Source organism: Monodelphis domestica, chromosome 8, assembly GCF_027887165.1.
Source record: "Monodelphis domestica isolate mMonDom1 chromosome 8, mMonDom1.pri, whole genome shotgun sequence".
NCBI classification, from domain to species: domain Eukaryota; kingdom Metazoa; phylum Chordata; class Mammalia; order Didelphimorphia; family Didelphidae; genus Monodelphis; species Monodelphis domestica.
Window position 1 is genome coordinate 49,069,593 of NC_077234.1, and position 22,186 is coordinate 49,091,778.

Below are 22,186 nucleotides of genomic sequence, written 5' to 3' on the forward strand. Positions count from 1 at the left end.
GAACTTGGGAGCACTAGAAAGGGAATAGGGAACACATGCAGGTTTGAGAGGATTCTTCTAGATGCCAGAGCCCTTAGTATGCATGTCCCTTGTTTCCCATGGTCCCTCCTGGCATCATTTATCAATGGGGGAGACATCTTGCTACCCTTTTGGAATGTATGGAGGGGAATCTCACAGTAGATGACCACTATCGGTAATTACTTATGCCTAACAGTTTAGAACTAAAGTAAATATAAAGCCATATGAGTAATTAATAATGAGTAATAAAAGTAAATAAAAATAAAACAAATGAGTAATAAAAGTAAATCAAATGAGTAATTAATAATGAGTAATACAAGTAAATAAAAATAGAACAAATGAGTAATTAATAATGCAGAGCAGCACAAAACAGATCCTAACAGTTTACAGAGCTGGTGCACAGAGTATAATGGTACAGAACCATTATGAGCAATTAACAATAGAGAATGCTTAACTGATTCATACAGTTCATGTTTAACTTGTGCTAACTGGTGAGAATTACAAGATTTCAGAGTATGGGGGTCTTGTTTCTATTACTGCCCCTCACTGCCCACCTCTATCCCTAGGGAGAAACTGAGACCAGATTTGAACCCAAACATTTTTCTTTATTAGTTTTTCCATAAAGAACTCTTGACAATAGAGAAGTTCTGCATTAGTGCCTGTTTCAAACTGTAGCTATAATTTAAGTCTATCCCTAATGGGGGGTGGAAAAAGACATACAACAAGCAAAAAGCCCTGTTTCGCTGTCCCTCCTTGCCTCCTCCCATGCCCAGTGTAGTAGCTGTGGTGTTGGAGAAGAAAAAAGGGGTCTTCTTGTGGGAAAACCAGCAGGAACTCTCTGCACTCTCTGCTCCTCTTGCTTCTTAAGGTAGTCATGGAGTGGCAGTGACCAATCCCTCACTGACAAACATGAATTAAAATGGTGATAGAACCATCCACAGGGTGTTGTACTGGAGAGAACTAGTAAAGAGGTGGAAAGAGAGCAGAACAGCAGCAGCCAGTTACAGGCTGTGTGACTTTAGGCAAGTTACTTTAATTCTCTGCACCTCCATTTCCTCATCTTGAAAGTAAAAGGTTTGGGGCAAATGATCTCCAAGGTTCCTTTCTGCTTTGACATTCTGTGAATCATGGTTGATGTGGGAGGGATTAAACATGACCTCTCAGTATCTAGCCTTGAATGATAAACAAAGCCTGAAAAAAAGGGTTACTGTAACTCTAGGTTATGGAAGATCATAAAATTATATAAAGTTAGAAGTAAGCAAAAAAATAGAAATTTAGTGACATTGATCAGTAATGTGGATTTCTTTCAGTTTTATCTTGTTTTGTCTCTAAAAAATGCTACTTATTCTATGGATGGCTTTCTGGAAGTAGGAGGAGAGGATACTGGGTAAAATTTTGCTGAGGGTTGGGGATACAAAATGGAGACAAATATCCCTCAAGGATCTAACTATCTAAATATATCTCTTGTGTTTAGTACTCAGTGCCTTATGTATAGCAGGTGTAAAAAAGGCTTATTTTTATCTAATTTAAATTCAATTTACTTATTTTAACAAAGGAAGAAAATCAAGATCAATGGATGGGAAATGACCTACCCAAGGACTCTTAGCAAATTAATGACACCACAAGTTAAAAACATAGATGTTCTTATTCTCAGTACAGTGGCCAGTTATTAATATGACAATTGGTAAAGATAGCAAATCATAGGCTGTGGTTGCTTTTAGGACGTGACTCCAAGATTTATCTTCCAATTTGCCATCAGTTAGATACATGTTTAAGTGAAGATTTAAAGCCCAGAAACACTGGCCACCAAATATTTTTGGCACATGAGATTTCATTAAATATTGCATAGGTACAATGTCACTTTTCATATCTGAAAAATGAGTGAAAATTTAGACGAAACTCGTGGGTTCATTAGTAGAAAGAACGAATAAAAACAAACAAAACTGAATTATTTCACAGGTTTGAAGTTAAATATATGCTAGGTACCAGAATCTGTTTCATCAGCTGAATGTGAGGAAATTACTCTCTGTTTCAGATACATTGGACAATGAGAAGGACAAAACTATTGATAAGGAGTTTGTTGTGATGCTTTCTGTGGTGGATGAAAATATGAGTTGGTATTTGGAGGAGAACATTGAGACCTACTGCTCTGGAGAAGTTGACACAGACAATGAAGACTTCCAAGAGAGTAATCGGATGTATTGTAAGATTACAACATGGTTCCCTAGCTTTTTCCTTGGTTGAATGATCTTGCTGAGTTGCTATCCTCAGATTAATTCTTGGATGACTAAACCTGTATCATGAATAAGGCGCATCAGGAACACAAGTTAATATCCAGTCAAACTGGAAAATCCTAGTCTCTAAAGTAGACAAAATTAGATATTCACTACTTGTACCCAAGAGTAGAAAAAATGAAACATTAAAAAATGAAAAAGAAAGAAAGAAAGAAAGAAAGAAAGAAAGAAAGAAAGAAAGAAAGAAAGAAAGAAAGAAAGAAAGAAAGAAAGAAAGAAAGAAAGAAAGAAAGAAAGAAAGAAAGAAAGAAAGAAAGAAAGAAAGAAAGAAAGAAAGAAAGAAAGAAAGAAAGAAAGGAAGGAAGGAAGGAAGGAAGGAAGGAAGGAAGGAAGGAAGGAAGGAAGGAAGGAAGGAAGGAAGGAAGGAAGGAAGGAAGGAAGGAAGGAAGGAAGGGGGAAAGAGGGAAAGAAGGGAGGGAGGGAAGGAGGAAGGGAGGGAGGAAGGAAGGAAGGAAGGGAGGGAGGGAGGGAGGGAAGGAAGGAAGGAAGGATCTCTATCTGCTGACTGGACTTACTCTAAATTTCAAGGAAGGTTATGACCTGTGAAATTACTTTGCAAAGTATCCACATATGGAATGAACCTACATATCAAAATATTTTTTTCTTGTCTAATGTTTTTCTCATTCAATGATTGCCATATAGCTTAGAACCAATCACTGTCTATGAACTTAAAGCTCTATTCTTTCAACCCTCAGCCATGAATGGTTATGCCTTTGGAAGCCTCCCAGGTTTCACCATGTGTGCAGAAGACAAGGTGAAGTGGTACCTTTTTGGCATGGGCAATGAAATTGATGTGCATGCAGCTTTCTTCCATGGACAAGTATTGACTAATAAGAATCATCGAGTTGATACCATAAACCTATTCCCTGCCACATTGGTTGATGCCTTAATGGTGGCAAAGAACCCAGGAGAATGGCTGCTTAGCTGTCAGAATTTCAAACATATGAAAGGTAGGAAATCTCAAACTTTATATGAAAATTTTCTTTGTTGGCTACCTGAAGTTATAATTTAGTTAATGGAACTGTCCCAAACAATGGGAGGGATCAAAATATTAAAGGTAGCCATTGATATTTTATAGATATTAACTTTAAAATCCAAGACTGCCTTAGTTAATTATTTGTCTTTACTTTCATTTTGGTATTAATTCTATTAATAATGTGGAAGTGATGTCTGCAGCAGCCTCTTCAGGAGGCTCCTGGATTTCAGATTCTCCCCACCTTTCCACTTCCAATCCATCCTCCACATAGTTGTCAAAATAGTCTTTCTGAAGCACAGGTCTGAACATGTCACTCTCCTTTTCAAATGGTTTCCAGTTGCCTTTAGAATAAAATCCAAACTCTTCAGCTCAGCACTTACAAACCTGCATAATTAATCAATCAAGTTGCATTTATTAAGCACCTGCTATAATGCCTAGAAGAGGTAGTCAAAGGACTGGGTCTTATGTCAGGAAGACTGACTTCTTCTTGAGTTCAAACCTGGATTCAGACACTTACTAGTTGTATAACCCTGGGGAAGTCATTTAACCCTGTTTGCCTCCATTTCCACATCTATAAAATAATCTGCAGAAGTTAATGGCAAACCATTCCAGTATCTTTGCCAAGAACACCACAAGTGGGGTCATGAAAAGTTGGACTGAAAAACAAGTGAACTGAAAAGTGCCAAGGACTGAGGATACAATGAAAGATTTCTTTTCCAGACTTATTTACTATCATTCCCCTCTATCTTAGCCAAAGTGATCACCTTGCTGTTCGTGGAACTCACTATTCAATTTCTCACTCCAGAGCCTTTAAAACTTTGTTCAGCCCATCTTCCATGCCTAGAATACACTGCCTCCTCACCTCTGCTTCTTAGAAACTACCTTCCTTCATGATTCAATTCATTGCCACTTCCCATGGAAAACCTTTGCTGCTCACTTTAGATTTTAGTTCTCCTTCCCTTCTCCAATTGTCTTATATTTATTAGTTTGTTTACTTGTCTCCTCCAGTTGAACATTACCCTAATCTTTGACTTCTGCCGCTTCTTATCAAAATCTGTGATTTGTACAATCAGAATTTTTCCCAAGGACGCCCAAATCTGTTGAGTATTCACAGCATTCCCACTCCTTCTGAAGCATAAAAACAATGTAGCTTAATGCCTACTTATCAAGAATAATTAAAGAATCTAAAAAATAATAATAAAGTAAAGAAGCTATTAGATGACTTTGCTTCCTCACCCATTGCAACTACAACACACATGGCCACAACTTTACTCAGTTTCTTGAATGGTGACCTACTCATCAGTTGGGTTTTGGGTTTCTGCCTCCCCTTCTTCCCACCGTATAACTATGTCCTACGGTTATCCTTCCTAGCTCAATTGCTCTGGGAACCAAAATTTCTAGTTATGGCCCAAGAAGATTCTCTTCCTCCCCATCCTTACTCTGAGGTTTTCTAGCCATACTTTGTCTTTAGAACCACATTCTGCACCCACCTCTTCCAATGAGCATTCTTTCAGCCATGGGTGAGATTTCTCCCTATTATGCCTAAATCCAGAACTTCTATTAATGTTGACTCCTAATTTCTCTGGTGCCAAGGTGAGGACAAGGGGTGGGCAGTGCTGGAATCATAAAACAGGGTGATGCTCTTTTGTCTCCTTAATCACAACCTACTTTTCTCTTTTTCAGCTGGTTTGAAGGCCTTTTTTCAGGTGGAAGATTGCAAAAAACTTTCACATGATAAAGTTGATGGGCAAAATATTAGGCATTACTACATTGCGGCTGAGGAAATTATCTGGAATTATGCCCCTTCTGTTGAAGGCTTAGATGCCCCAGGAAGGTAATGCAGAATAAGTACTGAATGTCATGAAATTTATTCCATCCCACCCCCAATGGCAATTTCACTTTTATTAAAAGGTTCATTCAACAATCTGGAAATAGGTTTTGAGTGATAATACAGGTAAAACCCAGCAGAACTGCTTGTCACTGATGGGAGTGGGGAGGAAGACAACCTGAATCATGTACCCTAGGAAAAACTTGTGTAGATTTGTTACTGAAATAAAATAAAGAAAAAAATGTGAAAGGTTCATTCAACATAAACATCATGACATGTTTTTTAACCAGGATGAAAAATTTAAAGAATCAGTTCAGAGGGAAACAGTTTATTCTAACTTCTGGCACTTCCCTTTACTTATATCTAATGCATTCTTCACAACCTTGGATCCTTAGATATCAAGAAAATTGAGGGAGAGTCTTCTGTTTTCCCTTTGGAAAGGTGAATTTATGCAAGAATATGAACAGGAGTAGGGATATGTCAATAAATATTTAACTACCAGCTCTCCTTCCCAAAAAGTATACTATGACACACTTTTCAGTTTAATCTGCATCATTACTATTCTATTCATCACTTCTTTGAATTCAAATAATCAAAAAACAATAAATCAAGGTTTGCAAGAAATGCAGCTTGGCTGATTTCTGAGGTATAAATGCTCACAGTGAAATTTTTAATTGTCTCTGATGAGCTAGTTTAAGATGGCACCAGCTGACTCCAGCACACTCTTAGACAGGACTCTTACTAGTCAGTATAGATGGGTTGGGATCTGTGTCGTTGGAGAAAATATCCATGTTTATAACACTCTGGCTCCATTGGAGAATTGAAGTTTAAGAAATTGTATAAGAATTGTATAAGATCCTATGCTGAGAAGTTCTAAAAATGTCTGGTAAACCAAAAATGTGACAAAGTAACAATTAAATTAAATAATTTATTTTTCTGGAAAAAGCAACTTTAATGACAATAGATTTCCCCTGGTTAATAACCCAGTCAAAATTTTACTAAAATCTTAGTCATTTAGTAAACAAATATTTATTATCCACTTAATCTTAGGAACCACTTTGCCCCTTCCAAAATTCTATGTTTTTGCCAAACTGGATAGCTTTGAATAGTGGCTAGAACACCAAGTAGGAGCCTGGAAGACTTGGGTTCAAATCCCACCTCACCCACTTAGCAGCTATATAACATTAGACAAGTTGCCAACCTCTCTAGATTCAGTCCATCTCTAAAATAAGGGAGTTGTATTAAATAGCCTCTAAAACTGTCATCCTACTTTACCATTTCCTGAAGACGTCTTTTCTTGGCCCTTTTTGTGCCTAGGTTTGGTTAGCTGAGAACAAAAAGATTCCTAAACTAAAATAATTGAGGAAAAAGTTTATTAGACACCCAGCAGAGAGAGCTGAAAAAGGGGTGACCCACTGCCCCATGGTCTGTAAGTTACACATTCTAGAGGATTCAAACAAGGGAACAAGGCATAAGGCTGAACCTGGCATCTGTAATCTCAAGGTTTGGGCTTATTTTGAAATATTTAGTTAATTTGGTTAAAATTTCATTAATTTAGTTTGAAATTACTTAATTTAGTTAGAAATTTATTTAGAAATTAGTTAATTTAGTTAGAAAAATTTAGTTAAAACTGCATTTCAAATCACTGATTATTCTGAAAGCTGTATTGGATTTTTAAAAACAATCCTTTGTATTTCATTTTATACTCTTAAAATTTTATTCTTAAAAAAGGTAGCAGATTGGCCAGCATGGTGGCTAGTTTTCAGATCAGACATGTAGGATGCTTGAGATGGAAAATGGGAGAAAACTCCTTACATTTCTTATTTTAATCTTCAGATCTGACTGGCCAACATAACCTAGGTCCTGAGTAAACATGAAATGAATCTGGTCTTTAAGCAACAGGGCTGGTGCCTCCACTAGGCAGGACTAGAGTCAAACAAAGCTATAGTTTTCTCCAAAGCTGTGGCTTCACCTAGACTACCTTTTCCCTTTGCCAAGATCTTACCTTTCTTTCCAGACCAGATTCACATGTAATCCCTGCCTGATGTCTCCTCCACTTCACCTCCATCTGGCAAAAAAAAAAAATCCTTCCTCTGAACTCTCCTTTTATCAATCTCTTGTAGCACCACCACATTCCACCTGGTGATCCCTAATGGATTGTATGCCCTTTGTGGACAGGTGTTGTACCTTAGTAATATTTCCATTCCCCACATCCCTTAGGGCAGAGACGTACTAAAGGAGGCTGCCAAGAAGTGTTTATTGCATGAACAGTACCTATCTTCCCCTGAATGAAAGAATTTGCATTGGATCTGTAAGGGCAGAGAGACCTTCAACATTTTATCTCATCTAGTCTTTTGCCTGCATCAGGACCGTACCTGAAGCAGAAAAATATGATGCTAATTATGCTTAAAAGCTTAGAATTGAAGGAATCCTTGGAGATTCACTTAGTCCAATTTTCCTTGTTTTATAATTGAGGAAAGTGAGGCTCAAAAGCTGAAATTATGCCCTGACACCAAGTTTAGGGCTTATTCCACTATCCCAAGTTCTTAGCTATGTTGGGTCTTTGGTCTCTTCTGCTTTAGTCTGGTGAAGTCTTTTCAGAATAATATTTTTAAGTGCATAAAACAAAATAAACAAAGCATTTTAAAAAATTATTTATTTATTAAATTTATTGTTTAATTAATATATATCATTAATATATATTAAATTTATTTATTTTTTAAAACTCCAATTATGTTAAAATGGAATTTTCAAAATAACCAAATATTTGAAAATAAAAATATCCCAAGACAGAGTAAACCTTTCAGAAGTGTTTACTCCACAAATATCTTAGTGATATCACCACAATAAAGACAATGCTGTTGTTTTTTAATGGTCCTTACAGGCAACTAGATAGCTCAGTGGATAAAGTGCTGGCATGAAGTTAGGAAAAACTGAGTTCAAATCTGGATTCAGGAAGTTAATAATTCTATGACCCTGGGCAAGTCACTTAACTTTTGTCTGCCTCAATTTCCCCAACCATAAAAGAAGGATAAGAGTATTACCTACCTCACAAAGTTGTTGTGAGGACCAAATGAAACTATATTTATAAAAAGCATGTGGCACGTAGTAGATATTATCCAGATGTTAGTGATTTATTATTATTATTTATTACATTTGAATGCTTGGTTTTTCCCTCTTATTTGTTGCTGATATATATAAGTAATAAACACTAATTATCTCTTTTCCTTAGCTTGTGAACTCCCTCTTCCAGTCAGATACCTTAATTTATTGGAATTCTTTGTTCTTCTTGATACTCAACTTTGATATTTAAGTGGTTGTTCCATGTCAATTTCTTTGCACAGCTCCTCGGAGGTATTTTTCAAACAAGGAACCAATAGAATTGGAGGAAGTTATAAAAAGTTGGTTTTCCGTGAGTACACAGATGATACCTTCACCCACCGCAAAGACAGACTCCCTGAAGAGGAACACATGGGGATTTTAGGTAAATCTGGTTGAGAAGAGTAAAAAAAGCGTTCGATTTGGGATGAAGGATCCAAGTTGACTTACTTACTACCCACGTGGCTTTGGTCAAATCACCATTAATTTCTATTATTGAGATGAGTTTTCTAATCTGTAAAATGGGAGGATTGGACAAGAGGTGTCAAACACAAGGTCTTGGCCACATGCAACTGGTAATACTACTCGAATCAAATTAAATGTAATTAGGAGATATTTAACAAAATATATAAAAGTACAATAGGATGGGTTAAGGTAAGGGTTTAAAAAAATAACAGAATAGCCATGGATTAGGAGAACAGTTTGTCCTCTTGAAAGAATTTTCTGGATGTGTGTTTGAAAACTGGTTGACTTATTGAAATATTGAACTTATCTCTTTTAATTTAATAGCCTCAAAATAAAAGTTGAGTCAAAGTTGACACCTTCCAAACCATCTGCCACCTGTACATGAGATGAATGGACTTAACTGTTCATATCATAGATAGTCATATTTCTTTAGGAACAGAATTAATTAACAAGCATTTATCAGTGCTTGTTAATAACATACACATACTAAATACCAGCTAAACGAGAGGAGGACACACACTGCCAGAGAAATGATCGTATCTTCTTCATATAATTAACATGGCAATGGAGGAAAAATCGCTCTTTGTTTAACTCTAGGTCCTGTTATTAGTACAGAAGTCGGAGATAACATCAAAGTTACTTTTTTAAATAAGAGTCCCTTTCCTCTCAGCATTCAATCAACTGGTGTGAGATTCACCAAGGATAATGAAGGCTCCCATTATAATTCATTCCATGGAGGTGAGTATAGAAATTTTGTTTTTTTAGAAAATTTTAAAATCCCTCAATACATATTGATATAGTTCAGCAAAACAAATTTCCACATTTGCTATGGCCCAAAATTAGTCAACATTTATGAAGTGTCCATTCTGTGCTAATAAATAGTAATAAAAATTAAATTAAAATAAAATAAATTTTAAAAAACATTTTTCTAGCTAGGTCAAATGACCAGATCAGGGTTCTATTAAGAAAATACAACCAATTATGGAATGGGGTCCCCTTCCCAACATTAAAATATTGTTTTAATAATTTTTGCTAGTGATCTCCTAACAGAAGGAGCCTGGACTCAAGTTGGAGGATGAGACGACATTTTCAGACATGCCAAAAATCGCTTAGCCATCTTTAAAAAGGGGAAAGTTCTCATCCATTTTAATTCAAAAGACAGAGCCCAGAAGGGAGTTGCTAGAGAATGGACATAGCCTACACTGCACCTGCAATATGGAGTCACGATTCAACCCTCCTAATGTTATTTTTGTCTTAGGCATTCCTTTGACTCCTTCTCCTTCCTCACATGTGGAACCCAAAGCAAAGTTCACCTATGAATGGACTGTCCCAGAGGGAGTGGGACCCACATACGAAGATCCCAACTGTTTAACCAAGATGTACTACTCTGCTGTAGATCCCATTAAAGACATGTTTACTGGGCTTGTTGGTCCTCTCATCATATGTAGAAAAGGAAGTTTGGATTCTAAGGGTAGACAGGTAAGTTATAAGGCAGTAACAGGGAGCCACAAAGAGAATAATTAATTTGGAATCAGGATTAGGATTCAAGTCTGAGTTCTGTTATTGACCTCCTTTGTGGTCCTGAGCAAGTCATTTAATCTCTACAGACTTCAGTTTTGTAATTTATAAAATCAGGGAATTAGACTAAATACTAAAGACTGCATCTATGGTGATAAATGAATGTTCCTAGGAGATTTTTAATTTCTTAGTTTTCTTTTTTTCAATTTTATTATTTTTATTTTTCAAGTAACAAGGATTTTTATTAGCCTGTCTTTTTTAGAAATTGAAATCCCTCAATACATATTGATATAGTTCAGCAAAACAAATTTCCACATTATCTATGTCCAAAAATGTATATTTCTTTATGAATTTAAATTCGTCACTTCTGTCAGGTGGTAAATAATATGATTGATTTTCATTCTTTTAAACTAGGGCTTTATTACCACACTGATTAGAGTTCTAAAATCTTTCTCTTGCATGTTTGAGTTTTTTAACTTAACAAACTTGACTAATAATGAATTTTGTTTTTATGGCTTTCTGTAGTTGACAAGATTGGCTTTCACCAAACTTCCAGGGTAAACTCTTTCTTCTGATCCCCTTCATGTTTAGATGTATTCATTGAGAAACAACTTCTCACTTGAAATTTTTCAGTTATTTTTCTCTATACTGTTGTCATCAGTGTATAAATTGTCTTAGGTTCATTTTCCTCTGCATTAGTTTATAGAGGTCTTCCCACTTTCCTCTGAAATTAATTGTCCATTTTTCCATTTCTTATGATATTATAATTTTCTTTTACATTCAGATGCTACAATTTGCTTAGCTTTGTTTAGCCCTTCTTCAATAAGACAATCACTTAGTTTTCAGTTTTTGACTACCATGGAAAAAAGTTTGGAATATATAGATCTTTTGTTTTACTTTTAGGGGATTTTTCTGTTATCCTCAAACATCTCTTAGAATCAATAATAGCCAAAAGATTGAATTCTCCTAGGGTTTACATCTTCCTCCCAAAACTTGCCACAAGTATTATGTGGCTCCTCCTCTAAAATCCTACTACTCCGTGTCATTATAAGTTCTGGAAGATTATTCCAGCAGAGCCCTAACTCTGACATATCATAACAAACTAGAAAGATTTCAAGTAGGACCCTGAGGGCACACTATCATCCAAGGCAAACCTAGTTAAGGATAGGGAAGTTCATTACCAGGGAGTTGACTACAGGTGATAATTTTTGGATTAGAGAAACCCACAAAGACTATCTACCAATGGGTGGAGGAGTTGCCATCTGTGTTGATGGAGAGTGTGTGCCACCTGAGAAACAACGGATCTGTTATAAATAAAAATGAATCTGGAGGCTTATTACTAGATTTGTAAGAATTTATTAGTAAAGAGAGAGAAAGAGAGAAATAGGTTTCATCCTTTCTAACTTTAGGTAAAAATCCAATCCTCCATTGTAGCCACATAAGGGGGCTCAGGAAGACAGTCATCCCAAAGAGAATTAGTTCAAGTCCCATCCAGAAAAAGAGAACTCTTCAGCTTCCCAATCTGGCTTTTCAAAATGTTGGTTCCTCCCTCTATGATCACATTGAACCAGGATGCTGATGCCTAGGAAGCTGGGGGATGCTGGCTTCAGACAGATGACTCTGATTTCTACTGCACTGAGTTACTGGGATGCCTGAAAGCTGGGATGGCAGTCCCCTAGATATTTTATTGCACACAGATCCTTTAAATTTTAAAGTAGTATTCAGCTTTTCTCACCTAATCTCTCTGGGCCTCAGTTTCCTCATCTGTAAAATGAAGGTAGCTAGACTAGATGGTCTCAGAGAAACCTCAGAGCTCTAACCCTCTGATTCTGTAATCTTATTCATTCATATGCTTCTTCCAAAATCAGTTGGCAATAAAGTCTTCCATGAAATATGAGTTATTTATTCCATAGGGTTAGGTTAGACTAAATCAGATTAGATTATGACCCAATACAAATCATATCACCTGTTACATTAGAGAAACAAAACTATTACCCAAATAGGAAAATGACATTCATTTTAGACTTGACAATGTATAGTTTGCAGATTCGGTCATTTTGCTTTTAAATAATTTCATTATGTTTGGAAAAATTGACCATGGGTAAATGTTGATTAGCTTTCTCTTCCTCCTTGGTGGCCAAAAAGATGCAATATACTAGCAGAAAGGAGAAAGACAAAGCATCCACTAGTGAGGAACTGGAAGCTTGGATAAAAATCAAGTGCAAAAAAAGAACTTTTGTTTAGAAAATAGCCCTTTAACTCAGTGGATAGTGCCAGGTCTTAAGTCAGGAAGATTCATTCATTCATTCATTCATTCATTCATTCACTAGCTGTGTGACCCTGGGCAAGTCATTTAATCCTGCTTGTCTCAGTTCCCTCATCTGTAAAATGAACCAGAAAAGGAAATGGAAAACCACTCCTATATCTTCACCAAGAAAACCCCAAAATGGGATCATAAAGAATAAAAGACAACTGAAAGGACTCAATAAAACATAGGAAAAGACAAGCCCTTAAAGTTTGAGTGTGTGTGAAGTAAAATTATCTGGGAGACCCCTAACCCAGTCCAGTCCTGGGACACTCGTCCCAGTGGATCATCACAGGAATCAGTCACTTGTCTGATGTTGTATTCCAGCACAGTGTCCCCTGCAGCCCCCAGCATCAGTACCAGCATCCTGATGCAGCATGTCTCAGCATCAGTACCAGCATCCTGATGCAGCATGTCTCAGACCTTTGAAGGCCACTGGCCTGTGATCTGGGAGCAGGAGGAGCTAGTTTTGAAAAGTGAGCATAAGAAGCTGAGAGCTTCCTCTCTCTTTCTCCAGACTGGTCATTTGAATTGTCTCTGGGCTGACTCTCTCTGTCTCTGTGTCTGTCTCTCTCTCTCACGCTCTCTCTCTCCCCATCTCCTATCTCTAAGTCTTTATCTCTCTCTCTGTCTCTGTTTCATACTTGCTCTCTCTCTCTCCATCCCTCTGTCTCTATCTCTCTGTCTCTCTCTACTCCTCCTATCTCCTGCCTCTCTGTCTCTCTCTTCTTCTTTCTCTCCCTCCATGAATCTCTGATTAATTTTTATTCATAACAAGTCCCACATATTATCTTCCTGCCTGACTGCCCCCTCAGCCCAACATTACTTCTGCTTTTGAAATTCATTGTCATTCTAAGTATTTGCATCTGCGCTTGTCTCCTTTGTTGGAATATCAGCTTCTTGAGGCCAGCACACTTTGCTTTGTGTTTTGTCTTCCTGGGACAGAGCTGGAGAAGGAAATGGCAAAGCATTCTGGTATCTTTGCCAAGACCACCCCAAACGGGGTCATGAAGAGTCTAAACAACAACAATAGATGTTTATTGATTATTAGATTAACAGAGCACCTTTGTCTATCAGTTTCCTTTTCACCAAAAGAAATCAGAGAGTCTTATTGCCAAGTCACACTTCATCCAGTAAACAGGTTGACTTCAATTCAAGTGAAAAAAAAATTTAGATTGCTCACATCTATATAAAGTTTAAATTTTTACAAAGCCCTTTGACAAGTGCACAGTGAAGCAGGTTGAAGGACCAACCTGCTTGGGCAGATAATATAATCTCTTTAGCCCTTAGTTTGCCTATCTGTAAAATAATGGATTTGGATTCCATGGTCTCTAAGACCTCTTCCAACTCTAGACCTAGAATGCCATGACTTCACATGTTAGGAGTTTAAGAAATGTTTGCTATTGGACCCCAACAGTGTTCATAGGTTCATCCATTTATAGCTAAAAGGAGATCTCAGAGGCCATTACATTTAATCTCATTTTGCAGATGGTGAAACCAAAACCTAGTAAGAGGTTTCTCCAAAGTCCTAGGATTGTAGATAAGGAAACTGAGTCATAGAGAGATTAAGTGACTTGCCCAGGGTCACATAAGTAAGGAAGAACTTGAATGCAAGTCTTTTGACTTAATAGTCAGCACTCTTTTCCCTGTCCCCCTCCCTTGATCTCATTTCTCAAAAAGCCTGCAAAAAAGTAGAATAGGAAAGGCATGGACTCAGATAATTATAAATTTAAAAATACAAAGGAATTATGAGAAATTCAAGGAAGATGGGGGTAGCTAGGTGGCTCAGTGAATTGAGAGCCTAACCTAGAGATGGGAAGTCTTAGATTAAAATCTAGCCTCAGACAGTACTTCCTAACTGTGAGACCCTGGGCAAGTCACTTCATCCCCATTTCCTAGTCCTTACTGCTCTTCTGCCTTGGAACCAATACACAGTATTGACTCCAAGATGGAAGGTAAGGGTTAAAAAACAAAATTAAAAAAAAGAAAGAAATTCAAGGAAAGACATAGTGTTTCCAGCTTGGACTAATAGGGAGAGCTCATTCTGTCTCTCCAGCCCTTAAATCTGCTCTAAAAGAGAAAGTCTAGTGGAGGAAATCTTGACCTTTTTCAAGTCACCGACCTCTTTGACAGCCTGGTAAAGCCAAAATAATGCTTGTTGTCTCCATGCTGAAAAGCCTTCCTAAAAACGTTTTTGTAGCCTACATTCATAAGTGAAGGAAATGTGAAATTTAAGTTCAAGTTTTGTGAAAATAAAGATATCATGTTTTTCCATCCAAGTTCAGAGACCCCTGAAATCTCTCCATGGGCTCCAGGTCAGGAACTCCTGCATTAGTGGCTCAGGAACTCCTTCATGGCTCCTGAGCCCCAGTTGGCAAAAAGCTCTAGGACACCCTGAAATAGGGCACATTCACCTTGCAACTTGTCTCAACCAAATGCCATTCATTCTCTGAGGACCTCTGCTCAGGCGTCACTGGTTATTTCCTCTTGCCTTTTGTTTCGCAGATTGGTGTAGACAAGGAGTTCTATTTATTCCCCCTAGTATTCGATGAGAATGAAAGCCTGTACTTGGATGAAAATATCAGAATGTTTACACAAGAACCTGACCAGGTGGATAAAGAAGATGCTGATTTTCAAGAGTCCAATAAGATGCACTGTGAGTGTTAAATGAATAGAGTTGATTGAGTACCAAAACCGAATATGCATTTTTATTGGACAAAATGACAACTTTTCTGATTAGTTTGAAACCAAATTGTATTGATTTAAAAAAAAAAAACAGCCTGGGGTAACCCTATTTAGTACTCAGTTTAGTATTTAGTATAATAATAACTGGTATTAATATGGTATTTTTAAATCAGCAAAGCACTATATATGCCTTGTTTCATTTAATACTCACAGCCATGTGAGATAAGTGTAAGAATTATTATTTTCCCAATTTTATAGAACGGAAAATTGAGGTTTATAGTGAAGTGATATGATATACCCATAGTCACATAATCAGGAAATTTCAGAGATAAGACTTGATTCTAGGTCTTCCTAGGCACAACAGCCACCATGTTGTTATCTCACTATCTGAGATGCCAGTCATTTAGGTTTCTAATCATTTCAACCTATGTAAAAATTAGACCATAAAAATGCTATTAATTATTCCTGATAAATAACCAAAATGCACCCACAAAAGGCTAACTAAAAATTGCATCCTGGAGAAAAACTACAAGTATCTCTTCTACATTGAGGGGGGTGAGGGACGCACGGCCCCCATGAGCTGGAAAATCTGGATAAAAATTTTGAGCTTTCACAATATCATACAATATTATACCCTATTTTATGCATTTCTGAGTTTCTAAACTTTTTCTGTGTCATCTATGGGTCTTTGTGCATTGTCTGAGGCTTCCAGAAAACTCCAAAAAAATTTGCCATTTAATTTCTTATGCTGACCTGTGATGTATCAAAACCACAAGAAAAATCATAATGTAGAAGGAATACTGATATAGACAACATTCTCATCAAGCTTATAGTTCAATAGTGGTCACCCCTCATTGGGGATTATGGGAAAAATCAGTATACCAAATAAGAGGAAGGGGAGGGAAGGAATATATTTTAAGACTGCTCTTAGTAGATTTTTAAAGTTATGTTCCAGAATATAATTTGGATAATAATTATGTATATATACTATATTGCTATTATTATTTAGTAATATATAACATTATATACTATCTATAAATATATCATATATCATATGTCTATTATAAAATATCATATATAACATATTAAAATGTTATGTTATATTTGAAATATAATATAAATATAATAAATATATTTATTTTATTATTAAATAAATACAAATGCAATATAAATATATAATTATATATAGTGTGTATTGTATACACAATATTATTATTATATACACTGTTTCCAAAATACTGTTCAACCTTACAGTTGGAAGGGTTTAATCATTTTTTAATTAATAATATATAAGTATGTACCAGAAATATATAAAATATATATTATCTTATAAACATAATATGAATATATATTACTTATTTCTATTTAAAATTTTATTATTAAAATATAAATATTATATATTATTATAACTGTATAATAATATATAATTATATACATAATTATAACTATATATAGTTATATACACTGTGTGTATTGCATACACAATATTATTATTATATACACTGTCTCCAAAGTACTATCTGACTTTACAATTGGAAGGCTTTAATCATTTATTATTTAATAATATATACTATATATAAAATAGAAAATATATTATATTTTGTAAGATATAAATATTTACTCATTAAATAAATATAATATTAATATATAATATACTGTGTATGTTATATATACAACATTATTATTATATATACACTGTCTCCAAAGTACTGTTCAACCTTACAGTTGGAAGGGTTTAATCCTTTATTATTTAATAATATATAATATACAATTATACACTATAATGATATAAAATAAAATATATTATATATGTAATATAAATACAACAAAATATTTATTTTATTATTAAATTAATATAAAATATATAATTGCATGTAACATATAATTATAACTATATAATACATAATTATATACACTGTGTGTATTATATACACAATATTATTATTATTTACACTGTCTCCAAAATACTGTTCAACCTTACAATTGGAAGGGCTTAATCATTTAACAGATTACAATTGGAAGGGCTTTAATCATTTAACACTCAGTTTGGTAGTGAAGGATCTGGGTCAAATTCTAATTCTGCCACTAGGTATATTTGGTCTTAGGTGTCATCTGATGTTTCTGGGCCTCGGTTTCCTCATATGTCAATTGATGCAGTTGGGTTAGATGATTTCTAACCTCATTTCCAGCTCTAAAGTCTCTTAGAGGTGTAAGCAAGCATCTCTCCTGGGCAGTCTGAACAACTGATGGATTCCCAGAGTGTGAGAGCCCAGAGAGGTGACCTGGAAACGTCGATGATGACCATTAGAAGATGTAGGAAGAAATGGGCGATGGGGTGGTGGCAGTCACCAACACGTGCCTCAGCTCCGCGTATACATTGCTCTCTACCTCCATCCAGCTCGTGGGGCTGCCCAGGAAGTCCGCCATCGGGGACTCCGTCCCCAGAAAGCCTCTTCCCATCCCAGAAACGAGGACGAAGGAGCATCAACAGGAGCAGCTTCTGGGATGTTCAGTGGCCAAAGCAGAAGCAACACTCCCGGGAGCTATTGGGGACAGACTTTTCATTCTCACTCTTTTTTCAGCAATGAATGGATTCATGTACTGGAGTCAGCCTGGGCTGAAAATGTGTGTCGGAGATACCGTGTCGTGGCATTTGTTCAGTGCTGGAAATGAGGCTGACATCCACGGGATCTACTTCACAGGAAACACTTTCCTCTCCTACGGAGAACGGAAAGACACAGCAAACCTTTTCCCTCAGGCTTCTGTGACACTCCTCATGACACCTGACTCTGCAGGTGAGTCATCAGCTCTCTGATTCCTTCCCTTCTTTATAACTTTTATTCTGAGTCCCCCCAGCTGTGGTTTGCCAAACTATGACCAGAAACCAGGAGGGATGAGTGCCTTCTTTTCCCCAATAGCTTCTCAGGGATTCTAGAGGAACTGGCACTCCCTCACTAGAGCTCCCTTGCTTTGTGCCTCCTGCGTGTCATTCATTCTATCCTTTACTCTCAGCAAGCCTTCATACTAAAAGGGGGTACATCTGGTGAGTATATCCGGATGATGATGTGTGGGACTGAAATATTACAATAGGATTGAAGGGCTTTAGGGAAGAAACATAGAAGGGACATATGAATATTCTGATTTTATTAAACAAGGAAGGGGAAGGTAAAAAAGGGAAAGAACTTACTTATTTTACCCTCTAAATTATAAGCTATCTGACTACAACTCTCTTATTTTCTAAGTACATTAAAGGCAAAGTCTTTAGGGATTAGTAATCTTACAACTGAGTCTTTTGGCAGGCAAAATCCAAAAATCCCAAGGGAAATATCCAAAGGCGGTCTGTTCTATCTGTCCAGCAGAAGAATAAAGACTGCCTTCTTCTCCACAGCCAAAGATATTTCCAGGCTTCTAATCTGAATGATGGTTTCTCAAGCTGCTCCAGGAAAAGACTCCTCCATCCAGGTCCAAAGAGGTTGTCAGATTCTTAACTGTTTCTCTGAGATTCTATTCCACCAGCTCCAGGGAAAATTCTAATCCCATGCCCTGTCATTCGCTCATGTCCTACGTCTTATTTCCTATTGTAACAGTACCCAATGCAAAGATGGGAGCAGTAAGCCCTTTTTTTCCCATAGTGTTTGCAACATATGTTTTTTATAATCCTTACCTTTTGTTTTAGAATCAGTTCTTAAACCGAGAAGCAGCAAGGGCTAGGCAATGGGTTAAGTGACTTGCCCAGGGTCACACAGCTAGAAAAAGCAGAGTGCCATATCTGAACTCAGGTCTTTCCAACCCCAAGCCTAGCACATTATACTCTGATACATTTTTATGCCAACATCCTCATCTTCCCATCCTCTTTCAGACATTTCCAGGTAATTTTAGGGTGGTTATTGTAAAGATTAAAATTAATATCCAATACACCAAGCGTTGTATTTAATAGTATTTATTAAATATTTTAACTTGAAGTATAAGGAAGTAAGGCTAGCAAAAACCCAGAGGGCTCCTCCCTCATCCACATGGATCCAAGGAGAGAGTGGCCCCTCAGAACCCAAACTCAATACAAAATCAATGCAATGACACATGTACATGAAAGGGAAAAGGGGAATTGTGGGAAGTGCAGTCCCCAGGGTTCAAGATTCCAATCGATACATTGTTCAATCATTTTTAGTTGTGTCTAATTCTTCATGATTCATTCCATTTGGTGTTTTCCTAGCACAGAGCATGGAGTGGTTTGCCATTCCTATTCATTTTACACGAGGAACTGGGGCAGAGGTAATCAACTTGTCACAGCAAAATATGTGTCTGGGGTCAAATCCCTACCTGTCCCCTGTGGCATCACAAATGGGACCTCTAGGATGGAGCATACACTCTTCCTGCCTTTCATGGCTTCTCTGCACATTCACTTTACTACTCTTCCTAGGCACGACACTTTTTCTTCTCATCGCCTCATCTTTGCACTAACTGGCTCCCATTCCTGAATTGTTTTCCCTTCTAACCTCCACTGCTTGGACTCTTTGGTTCCCTTTAGATTCCATTCAAGCTACACCCACTATCTAAGACTTCTCCCCATAACCGCCCATGCCCTCCTTCTCCAACGATCTTGTATTCATTTTGTCTATAACCAAAACATTCTTCTCTATGTTAGAATGGCTTACTTATGACTTTGTATCCCAAAACTTAGGACCAATTCTGGCATAGAATACATATTTCATAAATACTTGTCTATCATTTGATGGCCTGAGACTTTCACCAGAACTCCTATATCACCATTTAAAAAAATATAAGGCACGGGATCCAGAGCACTCGTTCCATGCGCAGCCAGTGATCAGCTGGCACTGAGCTGATTGTTCTAGCCTCTTAGTGTTTGTCAGGTAATTTTCTTGTTCTAGAAATAGCCATTCAAGTAGAGAGAATCATAAACCTGGGGTCTGAAAGAAATGGGGCTGGGCTTTACCTCCTCCCTTTAAAGGAACGCCCTCATCCAAACTATAAATGGAAAAAAAAGAGAATTTAAATAAAAATTAATTATCATCAACAAGGCAAAGATCCAGGACAGTTCCAAGGGTCTCAAGACAAAAAAAATTTGCAAGAGATTTTGAATGCAGATCAAAACATACCATTCTTCATTTTTTTCTTCCATGACTTTTTCTCCAATATAAGCAATATATGTCTTATTTTAAAACATGACAAACAGGGAAATATATGTTATATGATAAATATATATATAAATAACCTATATCATATTACCTGCTTTCTTGGGGAGGGGAAAGAAGTAGGAGAGAGAGAACATGGATTGTATAATGTCAGAAAACAAATATTAAAAATTGTATCAATGTGCAATCTGGAAAAAACTGAAATAAAAAAATATTTTTTAAAACATAAGAAAGGGGAAGCTAGTTATTTCTATTGGTTGAGAGCCAGGCCAAGAGATGAGAGATTCTGCATTTAAATCTGATCTCAGGCACTTTCTAGCTGTTATGACCCTGGGCAAGTTACTTAACATCCAATAGTTATCCCTTATTGCTCTTCTTCCTTGGAATCAATACACAATATTAATTTTAAGATGTAAGGGAAGGGAAGGGTTGTTTTTGTTGGGGGTTTTTCCCCCTAATGAAAAGCATGACCTTTTGATTAAGCAGGACACCAAGCTATACATTTCTTGTCATATGGTACTTCCTACAAGGATGGGCTTCACTATGTGAATATTATTACTATTATTATTTGTCTCTCTCAGGACTTTTTGACGTTGAGTGCGTAACAACAGACCACTACACAGGAGGCATGAAACAGAAATACCAAGTGAGACAGTGTGAGAAGTCTACAGCTGACACAACGCTCTATCTACATGAGAAAGTCTATTATATTGCTGCTAAGGAGGTGGAATGGGACTATTCCCCAAACAGGGACTGGGAAGAAGGACTGCATAATTTACAAGAACAGCACAAGTAATTTGGCAACTCCAGACTTTGGCCCATAATTTGAGCAGAAGTATTATCCTTTTAGCTGCTTGGGAGATGATATTTTATTTAAGGAAGTACAGCATTGACGTTCTCCAATTGGTTTAAATTTCTATGGACCTACTTGCTCTTATACTTTAGGTCTATGTCTTTTCCCACTTTCTGTCAGGCAAATTTTCATTTTTCCTACTATGAAATATTGTGTATCAACTAGATTTCCATTTATCTTGACCCATGAGTCTTGCCTTTGGCCAAATCTATCATCAAAAGCATATGAATTTTCCCCACATTCCACCTTGTAGACCTCTCATTTAATTACAATTTTAGTCAAAAATATTTTATTGCCCACCCTCCTCTTGAGAGCTGAAAATTACTTCTTTCCCTAAACCAATGTCATTCATTTTCCTTCTTCCTTAAGAAACTAAAATAATTTCACATTGTTAATTTTTAAATGAACAAAAAGACTTTTCCTTGAAAGCACTCCTAAAACTGAAGTTTTTAATAGCAAAACATTTGATACGTGTATAAAACACTCTACAGAATCACAAAAATCACTGAATGTGAGTTGTAAAATACCTCACTGGTCCCTAAGTCTAATCAGATGTCAAAGGAATCTCAACTTTCACATGATTAGCAAATGTTTATCCAACCTTTGTTTGAAAACGTCCAAGATGAGAACTAGATGTTCCATCACATCTTGAGGTAGCCCATTCCACTTTTGAATAGATCTTATAGTTAAGAAATTTTTTCCTGATATCAAGCCAAAATTTTGCCTTTTTGCAACCTCTATCTACTGTCCCTAGCTCTGTCTTCTGGAGTCAAACAGAGTATATTTGACTTTCCACATAACAACCTATCAAATACTTAGAGAAAACTGTCATGTCTGGCTATCTTTTCTGGTCAAACTATCCCAAGACTTCCTTCAACCTATTGCCATATGACATAGACTCAAGTTCATTTCATTCTGGTTGCCCTCCTCTGGACATTCTCCAGTCTGTCAATGTCTTTCTTAAACTCCATCTTTCAGATGAGGTCTGCAATAGA

At 36.6% G+C, this 22,186-nt stretch overlaps 1 protein-coding gene across 4 annotated transcripts in view; it reads left to right on the forward strand.

The window, feature by feature from the left end:
- LOC100017675 (ceruloplasmin) overlaps window positions 1-22,186 on the forward strand; it is a 68,347-nt gene that overhangs the window by 18,016 nt on the left and 28,145 nt on the right. For all 4 annotated transcript variants that reach the window (XM_056808292.1, XM_056808293.1, XM_007502059.3 and 1 more), the window contains 9 exons: window positions 2,054-2,221; window positions 3,008-3,262; window positions 4,972-5,122; window positions 8,461-8,600; window positions 9,278-9,418; window positions 9,939-10,159; window positions 15,009-15,159; window positions 17,771-17,983; window positions 20,920-21,130. In XM_056808292.1, the coding sequence (XP_056664270.1) occupies window positions 2,054-2,221; window positions 3,008-3,262; window positions 4,972-5,122; window positions 8,461-8,600; window positions 9,278-9,418; window positions 9,939-10,159; window positions 15,009-15,159; window positions 17,771-17,983; window positions 20,920-21,130 (1,651 nt within the window). The remainder of the gene's footprint in view (window positions 1-2,053; window positions 2,222-3,007; window positions 3,263-4,971; window positions 5,123-8,460; window positions 8,601-9,277; window positions 9,419-9,938; window positions 10,160-15,008; window positions 15,160-17,770; window positions 17,984-20,919; window positions 21,131-22,186) is intronic.